The sequence below is a fragment of the Chaetodon trifascialis genome, chromosome 4 (genome assembly GCF_039877785.1).
Source record: "Chaetodon trifascialis isolate fChaTrf1 chromosome 4, fChaTrf1.hap1, whole genome shotgun sequence".
Classification (NCBI taxonomy): Eukaryota; Metazoa; Chordata; class Actinopteri; order Chaetodontiformes; family Chaetodontidae; genus Chaetodon; species Chaetodon trifascialis.
The window spans coordinates 30,723,055-30,740,700 of NC_092059.1; the positions used below are offsets into that span (position 1 = coordinate 30,723,055).

Genomic DNA, 17,646 nt, shown 5'->3' on the forward strand with positions numbered 1-17,646 from the left:
TGCCACTCCAATCTCACCACTTGGACTCTCAGTTCTGATGAATGCTGCAGAGACATATGCCTGCAATGCAGTGCTGGAAAAGTCCCTTTTGAAATATAGGCTACAGATTACTAGTTACCATATTAAAATCTAGAAAGTAATGCAACTGTTTTAATTACTTCATCATTTTTAAAATACAGCAAATTGTGGTCTTATCTTATCCAAAGCCCTGGACTTATAGGACAGGGTGGCAGTTTGTCTGTACCTCTGGAGACCTAGGCCTATAGACAGTCTATGTAGAAGTACTTCAAGACTGACTCCCTGGCTGCATCACCAGGCTGTGTGCTCCAAGATGTGTTTTTGCAGTGCATACAGTATGTGGCACAGCAGAGAAGCAAGGTGTGCTCTGAATCGTTGTCCAATATAGCATATGTCTCCAGATTTAGGCCTCTTTTGCTGAGCACCACTTTGCTAACCTTGGGGTGAACTCATGTGGAGCAAAGAAGTGCTGATTATTATTATTATTATATTTTTGCAGCATATTTTGAGGTCACACTTTACTGCACAATGGTTTCTACCACAGTGCCAGCAGCAGTTCTTATCTTATGGCCCACATATGTTTGTGAATGCTGTTGAGATGCTTGAAGTTGACACAGTTATTGAGTGAGTGACTATTGTTAAAACAATGTCTTTGAGGCCTTTCACACACCAATATGGACCAAAACTCTCTTTGTCCCACTTTATCTTGTCTTCTTTCCATCCAGACCATCTTTCTCCAGGACAATGTGATTGGTCAGATCCATCGACAGGACCTCACTCTGCTGGGGCATCTGCACTATTTGTACCTGCAGGTAATAAACACACACACATATATATACATAAAACCTACAGGGCTGGGTATAATGAACTGGTTCTGAGTTGGAACCACAGATTTCTTCATTTGTTACTGATACATCAATGCAAAATTTGGACCTGCTACATCACCAGTTATACCATATAAGCATGTTATTATATGTGGTGTATATTTTGTGCTTACAAGTGTGGATAATCTTCACTCTATTAATAAAAAATGCCATCATTTACAGAAATTTCACTTTAACAGAAATACCATATAGTATAAAAGAAAAACATGTTTCTATTGTTCTAATAGAAAAATCTGAGCAATGACCCCCACTCAAAGAATACAAAGAAAAATATAAAAGCAACAAACAAACAAACAAAAACATATGCTTACTTAAGGTGAAATGAAATAGATAAATATTGCCAATTGAATACATAGATTACCAGACACGAAGACAACTTTGTCTTACATTATGCCACTTAACACAGCCCACTCTCCAAAGGGATATCTTCCGGTATACTTTGTTACCACTGTGAAAATCCATAAAACACACCTCCTGTCACATCCATTGTCTCCTTACCAGCTGCCACTCTCATCTGCTCACCTGCTCAGTCAGGACTCTTCACTAGTCAACCACGCCCATCTCCTCAATCACCTGACGCACATCTGGGACTCATCACTAATCAGTGCAATACTTAAGCGGCTCTCACTGACTCACTTATTGTCAGATTGTTCTTCGCCTTCATACAAGACTCTTCAGCAATTATCCTTGGATGGATCGGTATCGACCCAGCCTGCCTTTGACCTCGGCTATCCTACCCGCTGGTAACTACCTCTGCTTTGTGAACCTGACTACATCTGTCGTCTTGCCCTTCCTGAATCTGATACTGTGTGAGACTGTTTATTGTTTGCCATACCAAACATTTCACAAAGCCATTGTTTGCCCTGGACGGAGCACCAAGCCCGCCCCTACCAAGAGACTCACGAACTTCTGGGTTCAGGTTGTGCTGCTTTTGGATCCTGGTAATACCCGTTACAACTGCCTGGCACCAAACTGAAGAACATCAAGCAGTTAACACATGGAGTTTACAAATATTTTGTGTTTTGATATTTGTTTTGATTGCTGAGATTTTACTGTATTGAGCAATTTCCATTCAATGAAATCTTTACATTTCTTGTCTAGTCTCCAACAAATAAATGCTTGCAACACAGAAAAACAATAACAGATATTTCAGATTTCTTTTTTCAGTGTGCCCAGTTTGCATGCACTACCAGCTGTACTCTTCTGGTCCAAGTTTGAGGAACACCATCAGTGTATTATTCAGCTGATCAAAGATAGAGGGTACCGTGCATTTTCATAATGATCTCATTTGTTTTTGGTGATTACACAGTGGTTTGACACTGATATGAGTGTGATATACTACCTTCAAAAGAGAACTAATGATGAATTTAAAAGGGTGAAAACTGATGCAACAGAACCTGAGACTTATATTTCTTTCCTGTCAAAACCTGACATCTTCATTACCCGCAATGCAACTGCAGTACAGTCAGAGATTTAGTCAGTATTCTTGGAGCAGCTAATGTAGGTTCAAGGTGCTAACTTGAAGCATAGATCAGGAGAGGGCAACAGTGGTCTGGTAAGCTAATTTCTTTCTAACTTTGCACTTTTTTCACACATACAGTAGTACTCCCCAACACCTGGAAACAGACTTTTCTGTGTAAAATCTATCCTCATACGTAAATGACTGAATAGGTTGATTATTATTGACTCTCCAATCATTGTGGGAGAGTACCAACAACAATGACAAAGGCCAATCTTCCTCAATCCAGACCTTGTTAAAATAGTTGCAGTTTTTTTAGGATTACGCAGAGGTTAGGTTAGATTTAGGCAACAAAATTACTTTGTTAAATCAAATTAAACTTTTCACACATTTCATACAGTCTAGGCCAAATGTGCTTCACACATAAGCACACATAAATACCTATTAATTGCGTATGTGGAAACTGGTAGGAGCAGGTTTGGTTATTAGCAGATGTTAAGGATAGTTATTGATATCAACAACTGTATTAATATTAATACAAGTATAAGTAAGAATTAATAATAATCGGGCACCACCCTGAGATTAGGGACCAATAAAGAACTGTGGATGCAGTCTCATAAAAGGGCTGTTAAATGACAATGTTTAAAATAGCATTTTACATTTATCAGTTGAACAGTGAAGGGTTGAATCTGAGCACTGACCCTCACAGCCAGCTGATACGACAGTGCCCATTATTATAACAATAAAAATTATTCTATTTATTTATTTTTTTCATTTCACTTACTGTTCAATTGCACAAATCCACAACCTAGCTTGTTCTGCTTATTGGTATGCTCAGTCTCTCTTTTATGAGTTTAGTGAAAATCCCACCCCTTCGGGATTTCGCTGGTAAGCGACAGATAGAGGGCGTGACCCGTGTCAGCCGACCCTACTATCAAGATTCTGACAGTGGGAGCGAGTGCTCCTTGACAACAAAAATAACAAAGCCTATTAACAGCCTAGATCCTAATGCAAGCCAGAAATAACAACAGAAAATACTTACTGATCAATTGCCAACTCCTATCATTCACAACCAAGCTTGTTCTGCCTAATATGTTCGATATTTCTATTGCCCCAGTTAATACTCTTTTGGGAAGTCCAACAAAAAAGCCATTAGTGTAATTTAGCCTAGAGGAGATTCATGTATGAACCGTTTTTCAGCATGTGACTGAGACAAGATGGATTTAACTTTGGAAATATTAGTTGGTTGTAAAGTGCAATTTTTTTTTTTTTACTGAATCTCCCTCCTATGACCCCAGCTTCTACCACAAGGATAGCAGTCTTGTTATTGTATAACTGCAGAAAGTTTTGGTCATCCAGTGCCTTGCATGCTGTAGTACATCTTCTAGATCAGTGTTGATCCGGCTTGTCATTAAGGGGTGATCGTGGGTCCTGAAGCCAGACTAGTTGAGAACCACTGTTCTACAGTGGCAAGAAAAAGTATGTGAACCTTTTGGAATTTCATTGTTTTCGAATAAATTTGTCATAAAATGTGATCTGATCTTCATCGAAGTTAAGGGTATTGTCAAATATAATGTGTCTAAAATAATAACAAGATTTTTTTTATTTTTATTTTTTATCTGTCATGTCTTTATTGAGAACAACCAAAAAACCTTATAGTGCTTGTGGAAAAAGTCCTTGAGTTAATGACCTCAAAAAAGCTAATTGGAGTCAGGTTTTAGCACACCTGGAGTCTCGTTAAGTGAATGCGTTTGGGGATGTGGACAACAGCAATTTTGACTGTTAAAAACCCCTCAAATGTTTGGAGTTTGCTCTGCACAAAAAGAACACACTTATGTGAGCCATGCCTTTCAGAGGATCTGTGATCAAGAATTGATGATTTACATAAAGCTGGCAAGGGTTACAAAGTTATTTCAAAGACTTTAGAAATTCAGCAGTCTACAGTTAGGCAAACAATCTACAAATGGAGACACTTTGGGACTGTTGCTACTCTACCAAGAAGTGAGCGCCCGGTCAAAATGACACCAAGAGCACAACGAAAACTCATCAATGAGGTCCAGAAACAACCCCGAATGACAGCCAAAGATTTGAAGGCATCATTGGAACTGTAGAGGGTGGGTGATGCAACAGGACAACGACCCAAAACACCGGAGCAAATCCACAATGGAATGGCTTCAGAAAAACAAAATCTGCCTTTTGGAGTGGCCAAGTCAGAGCCCAGACCTCAACCCAATAGAGATGCTATGGATTGACTTGAAGAGAGCCATACACATGAGATGTCCAAAGAATATGACAGAGCTAAAGCAGTTCTGCCAGGAAGAATGGGCTAAAATTCCTCCTCAACATTGTACAGGTCTGATCAACAGCTACAGGAAGTGCCTGGTTGAGGTTATTGCTGCCAAAGGAGGGTCACGCATGTTATTAATTCTAAGGTTTAACTTACTTTTTCCACTGCCATTTTGAATGTTGAATGAATGTGTTCAATAAAGACATGAAAGATCAGATTTTTTGTGTTATTATTTTAGACACATTATGTTTGTCAAAACCCTTGACTTAGATGAAGATCAGATCGCATTTTATGACATATTTATTCAGAAAACAACGAAATTCCAAAAGGTTCTGTTAGGTTCTGTTCCTTGTGTTTTTCCCTGTGTTTTCCCTGCCCTTTTGTGTCTTGTCTGTCTCCCCTTGTCAGTCCAGGCCCGTGCTGCGAATCCACCTGTCTGTCAGCTCCTCCAGCTCTGCCTCCTCTCACACCTGCAAACCATCAACTCATTCACTGACAATCAGCAGTTGTATTTAAACCCAGCTGAGCCTCCCAGTATTCATCAGATTGTCTGCTTCCCAGAGTGGTACTCCGTCCGTTCTTTTGCCTGAATCAGTCTTTTTGCCTTGCTTTGCCTGCCACTTACCGGTGCATTGTTTGTCTTTCTCCAGGAATCTTACTGGCCTGTAAGCCCTCTGCCCAGCCCAGCCTGTCTGTGAGAGGAGTTGGAGCTCGAACTGTTCACAGTGTTTTCTACTCTCGCTTTCTGTTATTGCCGTTTTGGAGGACATCTTTAGTTATTATCATTCAGAGTGTTTTTACTCTCGCCTTTTGTTGATCCCGTTTTGGTGGACACCTTTTGTTATTAAAACTTTTGTGTTCCAACCCAGCCTGCTCTCCTGTGATCTCTGTAGCCGTCACTCTGAGTTTCACCTGTTCTGGTCTGGTGTGCTCACGCACACAACAGTACAATCCGACCATGCAAAACTCAGACGGCTCAGAGATGGACCAAGCCTCCATGCAACGTGCTCTGGTGTTTCACAGAAATCTCTTGGGACAATATGGCCAAGCCTTGAACACTCTCATTGAACAAAACAACACATTCAGCGAGCAGGTAAAATCCCTGAACACCAGTTTGCTTCGTTTTTTACCCGTGATAGACTCTATTGTTCCCTCAGTCACTTCCTCATCTGCTGCAGCAGCTGCTGCCTCACCGGAACCCACTGGGAGCCGCGACTCCCAAGCTACCGACCCGGAGCCATTCACCGGAGATATCAGTAAGACCAGAGGTTTCTTACTTCAGTGTAAAATGCTGTTTGCACAATGGCCACACATGTTTTCCTCTGATGTCAGTTGAATCAGATATATTTTTACCAGGCTGCGGGGACGGGCGTTAGATTGGGCTGAGGCTTTTCACTCCAGCAATCCTATCGATCAACTCACCTGTGATGATTTTCTTTCTCATGTCAATTCTGTGTTTGATGCTCCTGGGCATGAGGAAGAAAGGGCGGAGAGGCTCCTCTCTCTTAAGCAGGGCAACAGGAGCGTCGCTGACTTTTCTGTGGATTTCTGGATTGCCGCAAAGGACGCACGGTGGGAGGAACGGGCCCTCCGTAGGGTTTTTCTCAAAGCCTTAAATATTTCACTAAGGTCCAAAATTGCTCTTTAGTCTCTTTGTCAGCAGACTGGACAATCAGATCAGAGCCTGCCACAGGGATCATAATCCTTGGCCGCCCCACCTGCTCACTCTCGCCTGTCGCTAAAGCCTCACCGTCTCCACCTCTGGAACCCATGCAACTAGGAAGAACCCGTTTAACGGAGGAGGAGAGATCTGGAGTCTGTCTCTACTGCGGCCAGCTGACACACTCCATTACCACCTGCCCGGTTCGGCCAAAAGACCGGACTCACCAGTGAGACAGGAGCGCTTGGTGAGTCATATCACATCTTCTAAGCTCCAGAAAAGACTGGTTCTGTCCGCTGTGCTACGCCACAATAATGAATCTAAAAGTCTCCAAGCCCTGGTTGACTCTGGGGCAGAAGACAATTTCATTGATTCTGAGCTGGCAGCTAGTCTCAACATACCCATCGAGCCACTCTCTCCTCCACTCACTGCTAGAGCCCTTAATGGCACCTTTTTGGCCGAGATTACGCATCAGACCATTCCTGTGACTCTACTTGTATCTGGTATCTTGAATCTCTCACGCCCTGAGCATGAAGCCATGCAGACATACATCACAGAATCGTTAACGGCAGGTATCATCCGTCCCTCATCCTCTCCGGTGGGTGCTGGTTTCTTTTTTGTCTCCAAGAAAGACAAATCCCTCCATCCCTGCATAGATTATCAGGGACTGAATAACATTACAATCAAAAATAAATATCCCTTGCCATTAATCTCTTCTGCCTTTGAGCCTCTGCAGGAAGCCCAGATTTTTTCCAAACTGGATCTACGCAATGCGTATCATCTGGTGCGTATCAGAGAGGGTGACGAGTGGAAAACAGCCTTTAACACCCCTCTGGGACACTATGAGTATTTGGTGATGCCGTTCGGGCTCACCAATGCGCCAGCTGTGTTCCAGGCGCTTGTTAATGACGTCCTCCGTTACTTTCTCCACCATTTCGCATTCGTCTACTTGGATGACATCCTCATTTTTTCCCGTAACCTCGAGAAACACAAGAAGCATGTCAGGTCAGTCCTCCAACATCTTCTTGAAAACCGTCTCCTTGTTAAAGCCGAGAAGTGCGAATTCCATGTCACCTCGTTGTGTTTCTTGGGTTTCATTATCGAGAAGGGACAAATCAGAACCTACCCGGAGAAGACCAAGGCGGTGGTCGAGTGGCCGGTCCCCTCCGATTGCAAACAATTACAACGTTTCCTGGGCATTGCAAACTCTTATAGACGGTTCATAAAAGACTATAGCAAAGTGGTGGCTCCACTCGCCAAACTCACCTCTCCTTCCCTGCAGTTCATCTGGTCTCCGGAAGCCCAGTCTGCATTCCAGCGCCTCAAAGACCTCTTCGCCTCACCTCCTGTCCTTATCCATCCGGATCCTGCCAAACCCTTCGTGGTGGAAGTGGACGCCTCAGACACGGGGGGGGGGGCGGTCCTATCCCAGAGGTCCTCTCCAGACTAGAAACTCCATCCTTGCGCCTTCTTCTCTAAGAAGCTCTCCCCAGCTGAGAGAAATGATGATGTCAGGGACAGAGAGCTCTTAGCAGTTAAGTTGGCGCTTGAGGAGTGGAGACACTGGCTGGAGGGCTCAGAGGTGCCCTTCACAGTCTGGTCTGACCATAAAAACCTGGCTTATATTCAGTCCGCCAAATGGCTGAACTCTCGTCAAGCCCGGTGGTCAATTTTCTTCAGTCAGCTTAACTTTGTGTTGTCTTACAGACCAGGCTCCCGCAACACAAAGCCCGATGCCCTCTCTCGTCAACACACCAGTTCCGAGTCCAGTTCTTTTCCTGCCACCATCCTTCCATCCTCGTGCATAGTAAGGGCCCTGTCCTGGGAGATTGAGTCGGCGATGCGGGAAGCCCAACGCTCTCATTCTGATCCAGGCGGCGGACCGCCTAACAGGATGTTTGTCCCTGAGCCAGTCCGACCCCGGGTTCTGGAGTGGGGACACATGTCCCGCTTCGCCGGTCACCCAGGTATTGCTCGTACTACACATCTGCTCAAAAGAAGTTTCTGGTGGCCAGGGTTAGATGGTGACGTCCGAGAATATGTATCGGCGTGCCCTGTCTGCACTCAAAATAAAAGCTCCCACCAGCCTCCTGCTGGCCTCCTACAACCGCTTCCCATTCCTGGTCGTCTGTGGTCACAAATTGCTCTGGATTTTGTCATTGGTCTCCCCCTGTCTGACGGTAACACAGTCATCCTTACCATTGACAGTTTTCCTAAAGCCGTTCATTTTGTTGCTCTGCCCAAACTTCCCTCCACCAGAGAAACGGTGGAGTTGATAACTAATCATGTCTTACGCCTGCACGGCATCCCTTCTGACATTGTGTCGGACAGAGGTCCTCAATTCATCTCCGCAGTGTGGAATGAATTCTGCAGGGCGCTACGAGCCTCCGTCAGTCTCTCATCTGGTTTTCGTCCCCAATCCAACGGGCAGTCCGATCTCGTTTGGATTGAGTATGCTCATAACTCGCTGGTCAGCTCCGCCACCGGACTCTCCCCCTTCGAGGTCCCCCTCTTTTCCTGGCTCAGGTGGAAGAGATCTCTGTGCCCTTGGTCCAACAGCACCTGCGTCGCTGCAAGCGCATCTGGCGACTGACGAGAGCAGCTCTCGCCCAGACCGCCAACACCAATAAGCGCATCGCGGATTGCCGCAGGAGAGTCTCCCCATCATACTCACCAGGTCAGAAAGTTTGGCTGTTTTCCATTAATATTCCCCTTAAATCCATGTGCAAGGAGCTGTCTCCCAAGTTCCTCGGTCCTTTTGAAATTGACAGCATCATCAACCCATTGGCCATGAAACTAACCCTCCCTCCCTCCCTGCGAGTGCACCCTGTTTTCCACGTCTCACAGATCAAGCCAGTCACCTCCAGCCAGCTCTGTCCTCCCGCCGGTTCCCGCCCCCCCCGCCCGTGCTGCAAATCCACCTGTCTATCAGCTCCTCCAGCTCCGCCTCCTCTCACACCTGCAAACCATCAACTCATTCACCGACAATCAGCAGTTGTATTTAAACCCGGCTGAGCCTCCCAGTATTCGTCAGATTGTCTGCTTCCCAGAGTGGTACTCCGTCCATTCTTTTGCCTGAATCGGTCTTTTTGCCTTGCCTTGCCTGCCACTTACCTGTGCATTGTTTGTCTTTCTCCAGGAATCTAACTGGCCTGTAAGCCCTCTGCCCAGCCCAGCCTGTCTGTGAGAGGAGTTGGAGCTCGAACTGTTCACAGTGTTTTCTACTCTCGCTTTCTGTTATTCCCGTTTTGGAGGACATCTTTAGTTATTATCATTCAGAGTGTTTTTACTCTCGCCTTTTGTTGATCCCGTTTTGGTGGACACCTTTTGTTATTAAAACTTTTGTGTTCTAACCCAGCCTGCTCTCCTGTGATCTCTGTAGCCGTCACTCTGAGTTTCACCTGTTCTGGTCCGGTGTGCTCACGCACACAACAGGTTCACATACTTTTTCTTGCCACTGTAGATCATCAGAGATAGTAGGTGAAAAATTCTGTATTGTGCCCACAGAAATATGATGATGTAGGGTCGGAGACAGGCCAGATTAATTGGCACATGAAATAGTGGTTTTGAATCTCAGAGACTTTGTCTTGGAACAATGTGACAATTCCATGACATTTGACTAGTGAGAGAAGCTCAGCAGGAATTGATCTTGTTGGGTTTATCAATTTGTCAGTAGTGAAGAATAGACGTTTGGAATTGTTTTAGTTATTATCTGAGAAATGTAGGATTGTGTAGAAAAGTTGATTTGGCTGTGTGGCTGTGGCTCAGGAGGTAGGGCTGGGTGATATGGCTGAAAACTGTATCACGATATAAGTGCTTTATAAAGGTCGATATCAATAATTATTGATAATTTAAATAACCTATTTAAAATAAGGAGCAGGAGAAAAATACATTAAATTTAAACATTTTTATTTTAAATTGAACCTTCCTCTGATTATAATCACCTCAGCTATCAAGGAAGAAAGGAAAGGAAATGTCAACACAACCATGGAAAACACTCAACTAATAAATGTAAATAAAAGTGTAAAAATGTTAACAGAGAGAAACCTGCAAACTTTTTTTCTGCAGGTTTAGTGCCACAAAGTTTACAAGCTGATTCGCCTTCTGGTGAATAAAATGTTTTCAAATATGTGCAGTGTTTTGTAAACATAGCAGAAAATGAGGTTGACTTGACATCTGTACCATATAAAAAAACAAACATGATAGACAGTACAGTAAGATTGACTGAACTATACAACTAGCTCAGACATAACTATAATAACTTTACTCACTCTTCTTACTCTAAACATACATGAACTATTCTATTATATTTTTATTGCAAGTGTGTTAAAAAAAAAAAAAAGCACGTGTAAGAGATTTTTATAACCTGGCCTCTCCACAGGTCTCTGCGGAAGCGTGTCATACAGCTGTGCTCCAAAGGGTGAGCGCGGCTAAGGTGGTTAAACAAGTTTGTGGTATTACCGGTCTTGGTGGTGACGACAATCTTGCATAGTTTACAGACCACATTGGTCTGACTATGGTCCAACTTATAAAATCCCCAAAACTGCCATACTGGCGAGCTGACTTTCCCTGTTTTATTGACATTTTCTTCGCTCGCTGCAGCACTCACTCCTTGAGAAGAATCAAACACGAGACAACGAGATGGCGCAGCCGAACTTGATACTGTTACATGATTGGCATGTTAGTGTGTCACTCCTACTGATCAGTGATTACGCCTTACGTTGCTCGGTTACCTGAGAACGGGTGCCTTTGTTCATGCAACCAACCTTGCATCGCAACTTGTGATTTCTTCCGACAAAGAAAAAAAATTATCGAATGTATCGAACACATTTTTTAATGATATTGATCATGTGTCTATCGCGAGACATATTGATATCGTTTTATCACCCAGCCCTATCAGGAGGTAGAGTGGTTGTCCATTGATCAGAAGGTCGGTGGTTCAATTCCTGGCCTCAGCAGTCCACATGCCGAAGTATCCTTGGCCAAGATACTGAACCCCAAAACCGCCCCTGATGCTGTACCATCATGTGTGAATGTATAATGCTCATAATGAGCAGATGGCTTAGCTACCATATGAATGTGTGTGCGAATGGGTGAATGCAGACTTCAGTTGTAAAAGCCCTTTGAGTGGTCTTCAGACTAGAAAAGCGCTATACAAATACAGTCCATTTACTATTTCTTTACTAGAGCACTGCATTTTTAAAGTTTTTGAGGTGAATGAGCAGCTTGGTGTTCTGCCACTTGTTGATGTCCCCTGAGATGACAATGACAAAAAAAATAAAGCTTAAATGATCAGCATAGATGTAAGCAACTTCCGCACCTTTCCTGTTGGATCTTGCATCATGTATAAAGTTTAAATTTTAAGGTGAAGTTTCCATCCATTCTCTGTTGCCAGTCTCATCCAGAGTTAGAAATCAAAATCACCTGTATCTACAGCATGTTTAGACGGACAAACAGACAGATGAGTCCCTCATACACTACATTAGAGATGTTTATCTCTTCTTACATGTTTATCTCTTCTTTCTTTACATGTTTATCTCTTCTTTGTCTTCTATATATCTTCTATCTCTTCTTCATCTCTTCTATTTCTTCTATTCTTTCAAGGAGTACCTGTAACAAAAACAATTTCCCCCAGGGATCAATAAAGTATATCTGATTCTGATTCTGATTCTCTCCATATTTTGCTGTGGGTCAAAAATAGATTCAAAATGGAAGCAAGTCAGATTTCTATTCCAGCAGAAAAGAATCAAAACAGAAGAAACAGCCCCGGACAGTAAAGGCCCTGTTTTTTATGTAGTGTAAAAAGCAGTATTGGTGGAAGAAGCTGCAGATCCTGAGCAATAAACGGCAAATTTTTTTTTTTGGCCTTCTCATGTTACTCCTTTTCCAGAACAACACCATCTCTGCAGTGGAACCTGGCTCTTTCCAGAACCAGGGTCAGTTGCTGGAACTGGCTCTGAATGGGAACAGGATTCACCTGGTGACAGCTGATATGTTTCAGGGGCTTGAACATCTCCGCATTCTTTACCTAGCAGGAAATGACATCACTCGCCTACTGGACTACACCTTCCGTGGCTTACAGGTAAGGCATGTTAAAAGCATACGTATTATGTTCATTAGATTTCAGATTTTAACAATAAACAATACAGAGCTAAGATTTATTCTGTTTCCTGCTCAGCACAGCACTTTTCTTCATTCCTATATGATGCTCCATACATTATATATACCCTTCCTCTCTCTGTTAATTAGCTCTGTTAATTACCAGCTACGCTCCTCCAAGTGGTTACTTTTCAATGTACCCCGGGTTTTAACTGATTTGGGGAATACTGCCTTTTCCTACTATGCCCCATGGGCTGGGAATAATCTGCAGAAGGACCTTGGATTAGAAACACTCCTATCAATTCATAAAGAATGTGGTGACGGAGACGTGCTTGTTTTTCTTGAGAGGTCTGCTCCGCTATATTTTAATAGTTGTACTTGTTTTATTGTGGAATATTGTATTTTGTTTGTTTGTTTGTTTAATATGTCATATTTGTTGCATTTTAATATGTTCTGACTGGCTGCTACCTTGGACAGGTCTCTCTTGTAAAAGAGATTTTGAATCTCAATGGGACTTCCTGGTTAAATAAAGGTAATAATAATAATTCCCTCTTTGTCTCTGCAGCGTCTGCAGGAGCTCCATCTGCAGCACAACAGTATAGAGATGTTAGCAGACCAGGCACTAGTTGGTTTGACTTCTCTGGCTTTGCTGGACCTGAGCAGGAATAATCTTCACACCATTGGCCCTGCGTCCCTGAGACCTCTTGTCAGCCTACAGGTGCTGCGCATCACAGGTTAGACAGGACTATTGACATACATGTTAATGTATAAACATTATGAATGGTCATGAGGAAAATGTGGTTGGAGACCACATTGTGGTTGTCTTTTTTACTTTCCTTAAAACTGCAAACTGCATTGTATACACTGAGAGTTTAATTAAAGAAATGTGGTTCATATACACTGAACCAGGCTGCCAGACCCCTCTTGACTGAACACTGGTTGTCATATTTAAAAAAACAAATTAAAAAATTATTGAATCAATTTATTTCACATTCTTCCTGGAGTTATTCCTTATACAGTGTGGTTACTTATACTCCAGAGAGTGCAGTTTCTTCTGAATTTCAGTCCAAAACCATTTCTAAAAAACAAAAACAAAAAACGTACATGCTCATTCCTTATATACCTTATACAGTTGAAACCGAAAGTTTACATACACTGTAAAAAAGACATATAAACCTTTTATTCTTCACTGCCTGAAATTAAATCAGACTAAACCTCTCCTTTTTAAGGTCAGTTTTTATTACTTTCTTCGAAGTCAGAAGTTTACATACAAAAAGATTACTATGTCTTTAAACAATGTGGGAAAGCCCAGATGATGATGACATGGCTTTTAGAGCTTCTGATAGGTTAACTGGCAACATTTGAGTTAATTGGAAACACACCTGTGCATGTGTTTTAAGGCCACATCTGCTTCACATCTGCAACACACTGCTTCCTTGTCTGACATTATAGGGGAAATCAAAAGAAATCCTAGACATAGACGAACGTTATTGTCATTCAGTAAACAGCAGGTATACACTGAACGAAATTTCTATTGCAGCAGGCTGAGCACAGTGTTAGGAATCTACCTGCCTGTCTCTCCTTTTGTGTCTCCTCTCCTTTTCCCTGTGTGTTTGTCTGTCTGTCACCCCTGTTCCCGCGGCTGGGCATCCCTGTACCTGCAGCCGGCTCCGCCTCCAGGTGCTCACCTGAGCACACGTCCTCATTACTTGGAGTGTTTAAGGAGCATGCAGTCTTCTCCCAGTCGCCAGATTATTCTCTCTCGTCCTCCCATGTCGGTGTTTGGTCAATCGGTTTGTAAGTACTACGTCTCTTGTTTCCTTCTCTTTTCAGAGAAAGTGTTTTTTGTTGTCTACGTTCCAGCCGCTTATAGTGTGCTGTGTTTTTCTTTTCAGTGTTTCCTGCCGCTTCCACGTGTGCCTCGTTTGCCATACCCGCTTTGTCGGAGCTCCCTGTGTTTCATCCACTCTGTTTTCGAGTGCGCCTTTTGTTTGTTTTCCCTCCGCTCGTTGAGCGTGTTTTCAGTTCTCGTTTTGTTAATAAATTTGTTTGTTTATTCACACAAGTCCTGTCTCCGGGTCTGCATCTCTGGGTTCAGCTATTTGGTGGCTTGTCAGCCTAACAGAATAATCCGGCCAAATATGGACCCAGCAGATCCCGTGCGGAAGGCAGTTACCATGCAGGGCACGCTTCTCGGCTAGCATGAGCAGCTGCTTCAGGCCTTGTGTGAATCTACTCAGCACATGACATCTCAGGTCGCCGACCTGTCTCACCACATGGCTCAACTCTCTAGTTTTGTTTCACTCCCGTCGCAGCCTCAGACCAGCGCCTCCGAACCAGTTCTCGCTGACTCGCCTTCCACTAATCCCGAACCGTTTGACGGCTCTCGGGACAAGTGTCGGGGATTTATTCTCCAGTGCAACATCGTGTTTCGTCAGCGTCCTCGAGCTTTTCTTTCCTACGCTTCCAAGGTTCAATACGCGTTCGGGTTATTATGGGGCAAAGCGTTGATGTGGGCGGAGGCACTGAATTCATCAGTAGACATTAATTCACTCTCTTTCTCTGAATTTGAGAGGAGACTGAGACTGGTCTTCGACCACCCTGACCATGCGGGTAATGCCTCCAGCCGTCTGCTCAGTCTGTCTCAGGGCAAGCTAGCCGCCGCCGACTATGCAGTCAATTTTCTCACCATTGCTGCTGACTCGGGGTGGAACGACGTCGCTCTCCAGGGAGTGTTTCTTCATAGTCTCTCTGAGTCTTTGCAGGAGGAGATCGCCACTAGAGAGAAACCCGCAGACATTCACGGCCTAGTGGACATGGCGGTGCAGCTGGACAACCGGCGGAGGGAGCAGTCTCGGCGTCTTCCCTCCAGAGTCTCTGCGCCTCCTCCAGCTCGATGGCAGCTCGATCTCTCCGGAGCTCGGAGTAGACCGCTCCGCCACCACTCCACTTCGGCCTGTAAACAGAGAGGAGCCCATGCAACTTGGTCGGGCCCGCCTTTCCTCCTCCGAACACCAACGGAGGATTCGTGCGGGTGAGTGTGTGTATTGTGGACGGACTGGTCACACTCTTCCTGCCTGTCCCATACGGCCAAAAGACCAGACTCGTCAGTAGCACGGGGGGATACTGATGAGCCCTGTCTCTAATGACTTTGTTACCCCCAAGACTCGCAAGTTCCAGGCCCAAGCTACTCTGGGTGTGGGGGAAGTGGTGTGTTCTGTGCTGGCTCTTGTAGACTCTGGTGCCGAAGAAAATCTTCTGGACGAGCGCATGGCTGTCGACCTCGGCTGCCAGCTCGTGGAACTGGAGGAGCCCCTCAAGGCGTATGTGCTTGACGGTAAAATCATGGCCAAGGTAACTCACCGGACCACTCCTATCAGGTTAACTGTGTCTGGTAATCACCATGAGGAACTGACACTGTTAATTGTCCACTCTCCACACTCACCCCTGGTACTTGGTCATCCCTGGCTCCAGAAACATAACCCGCATATTGATTGGACTCTTGGGAAATTTGTGGGCTGGAGCTCGTTTTGTCATGCCAAATGTCTCCTTTCAGCCATTCCTCCCACAGGTGGAGATAAGGGGATCTCTACCGCCCCTCCGGATCCACCGGATCTCTCCCTCGTGCCTGCTGCCTATCACCACCTCCAGGAGGTCTTCAGTAAGGGACGGGCGCTGTCGCTGCCTCCTCACCGCCCGTACGACTGTGCTATTGACCTTCTTCCCGGCGCTTCTCTTCCCTCAGGGCGGCTGTACAATGTTTCTCGGCAGGAACGGGAAGCTATGGAAACTTGCATCCAGGAGTCATTGGCGACTGGCATCATTAGGCCCTCCACTTCTCCGCTTGGAGCGGGGTTTTTCTTTGTGGAGAAGAAAGACAAGTCTCTCCGACCGTGTATTGACTATTGGGGGTTAAACGAAATCACGGTACGTAATAAATACTCCATTCCTCTGATTAACTCCGCCTTTGACTCCCTTCAGCAGGCCACCATCTTCACGAAACTTGATTTGCGCAACGCTTATCACCTCGTGCGCATGCGGGAGGGCGACGAATGGAAGACTGCCTTTAACACCCCCCTTGGTCACTTCGAATATCTCGTCATGCCTTTCGAGCTCACCAATGCCCCTGCAGTCTTCCAGGCCCTGATAAACGATGTTCTACGTGATTTCCTTAACAGATTTGTGTTCGTTTATCTTGACGACATCCTGATCTTCTCTCAGTCCGTTGAAGAGCACATAGGCCATGTCCAGCAGGTACTCGCCAGACTGTTGGAAAACAGGCTATTCGTCAAGGCAGAGAAATGTGAATTCCATGCCTCAACTGTCTCTTTCCTAGGTTTCGTTATTCAGGATGGCAACCTGATGGCCGATCCAGAGAAGATCAGGGCAGTGACGGAATGGCCTCCATGGAGGTTGATGCTTTGGACAGTGGGGTAGGGGCTGTTCTCTCTCAGTATGCCAAGTCAGACAACCGGCTACACCCGTGTGCCTTTTTCTCCTGTCATCTCTCCCCTGTTGAAGAGAACTATGATGTCGGCAATCGAGAACTGCTAGCTGTCAAACTAGCCCTGGAAGAATGGAGGCATTGGCTGGAGGGAGCTGAGCACCCGTTCGTGGTCTGGACCGACCATAAAAACCTGGCCTACATTAAAGCTGCCAAACGTCTCAACTCCCAACAGGCCCGCTGGGTGCTCTCCTTTGGCTGGTTTAACTTCTCGCTCACCTACAGACCAGGGTCCCGCAACACCAAGCCGGATGCCTTATCCAGACAGTTTTCCACTGCTGACGCCACCACTGAACCAGAAAGCATCCTCCCTAACGACCGCATCATCGCCTCTCTCTCCTGGGAGATAGAAGGCGTTGTAAGGGAGGCCCAACGTCAGCATCCAGACCCAGGTAACGGTCCTCACAATAAACTCTTTGTCCCTCCTACTGTTCGCTCTCAGGTGTTGCAGTGGACGCATGCACATAGGCTGGCCTGTCATCCTGGAGCTAACCGCACCATCTCCCTGCTACACCGACACTTCTGGTGGCCTACTCTGCAGGCTGACACACAAGAATATGTTGCAGCCTGCGCCACCTGTGCTCGGGGTTAGGCCTCCCACAAGGCTCCGGCTGGACTGCTCCTTCCTCTCCCCGTTCCCAACAGGCCATGGTCCCACATTGCTGTCGACTTCGTCATCGGACTGCCCCCCTCTTAAGGTAACACCACCATACTGACCATTGTGGACCGTTTTTC

General features: G+C 45.1%; 1 protein-coding gene across 2 annotated transcripts in view; it reads left to right on the forward strand.

The window, feature by feature from the left end:
- LOC139330261 (leucine-rich repeat-containing protein 24-like) overlaps window positions 1-17,646 on the forward strand; it is a 72,140-nt gene that overhangs the window by 16,602 nt on the left and 37,892 nt on the right. For both annotated transcript variants that reach the window (XM_070961083.1, XM_070961084.1), the window contains 3 exons: window positions 744-830; window positions 12,199-12,390; window positions 12,973-13,141. In XM_070961083.1, the coding sequence (XP_070817184.1) occupies window positions 744-830; window positions 12,199-12,390; window positions 12,973-13,141 (448 nt within the window). The remainder of the gene's footprint in view (window positions 1-743; window positions 831-12,198; window positions 12,391-12,972; window positions 13,142-17,646) is intronic.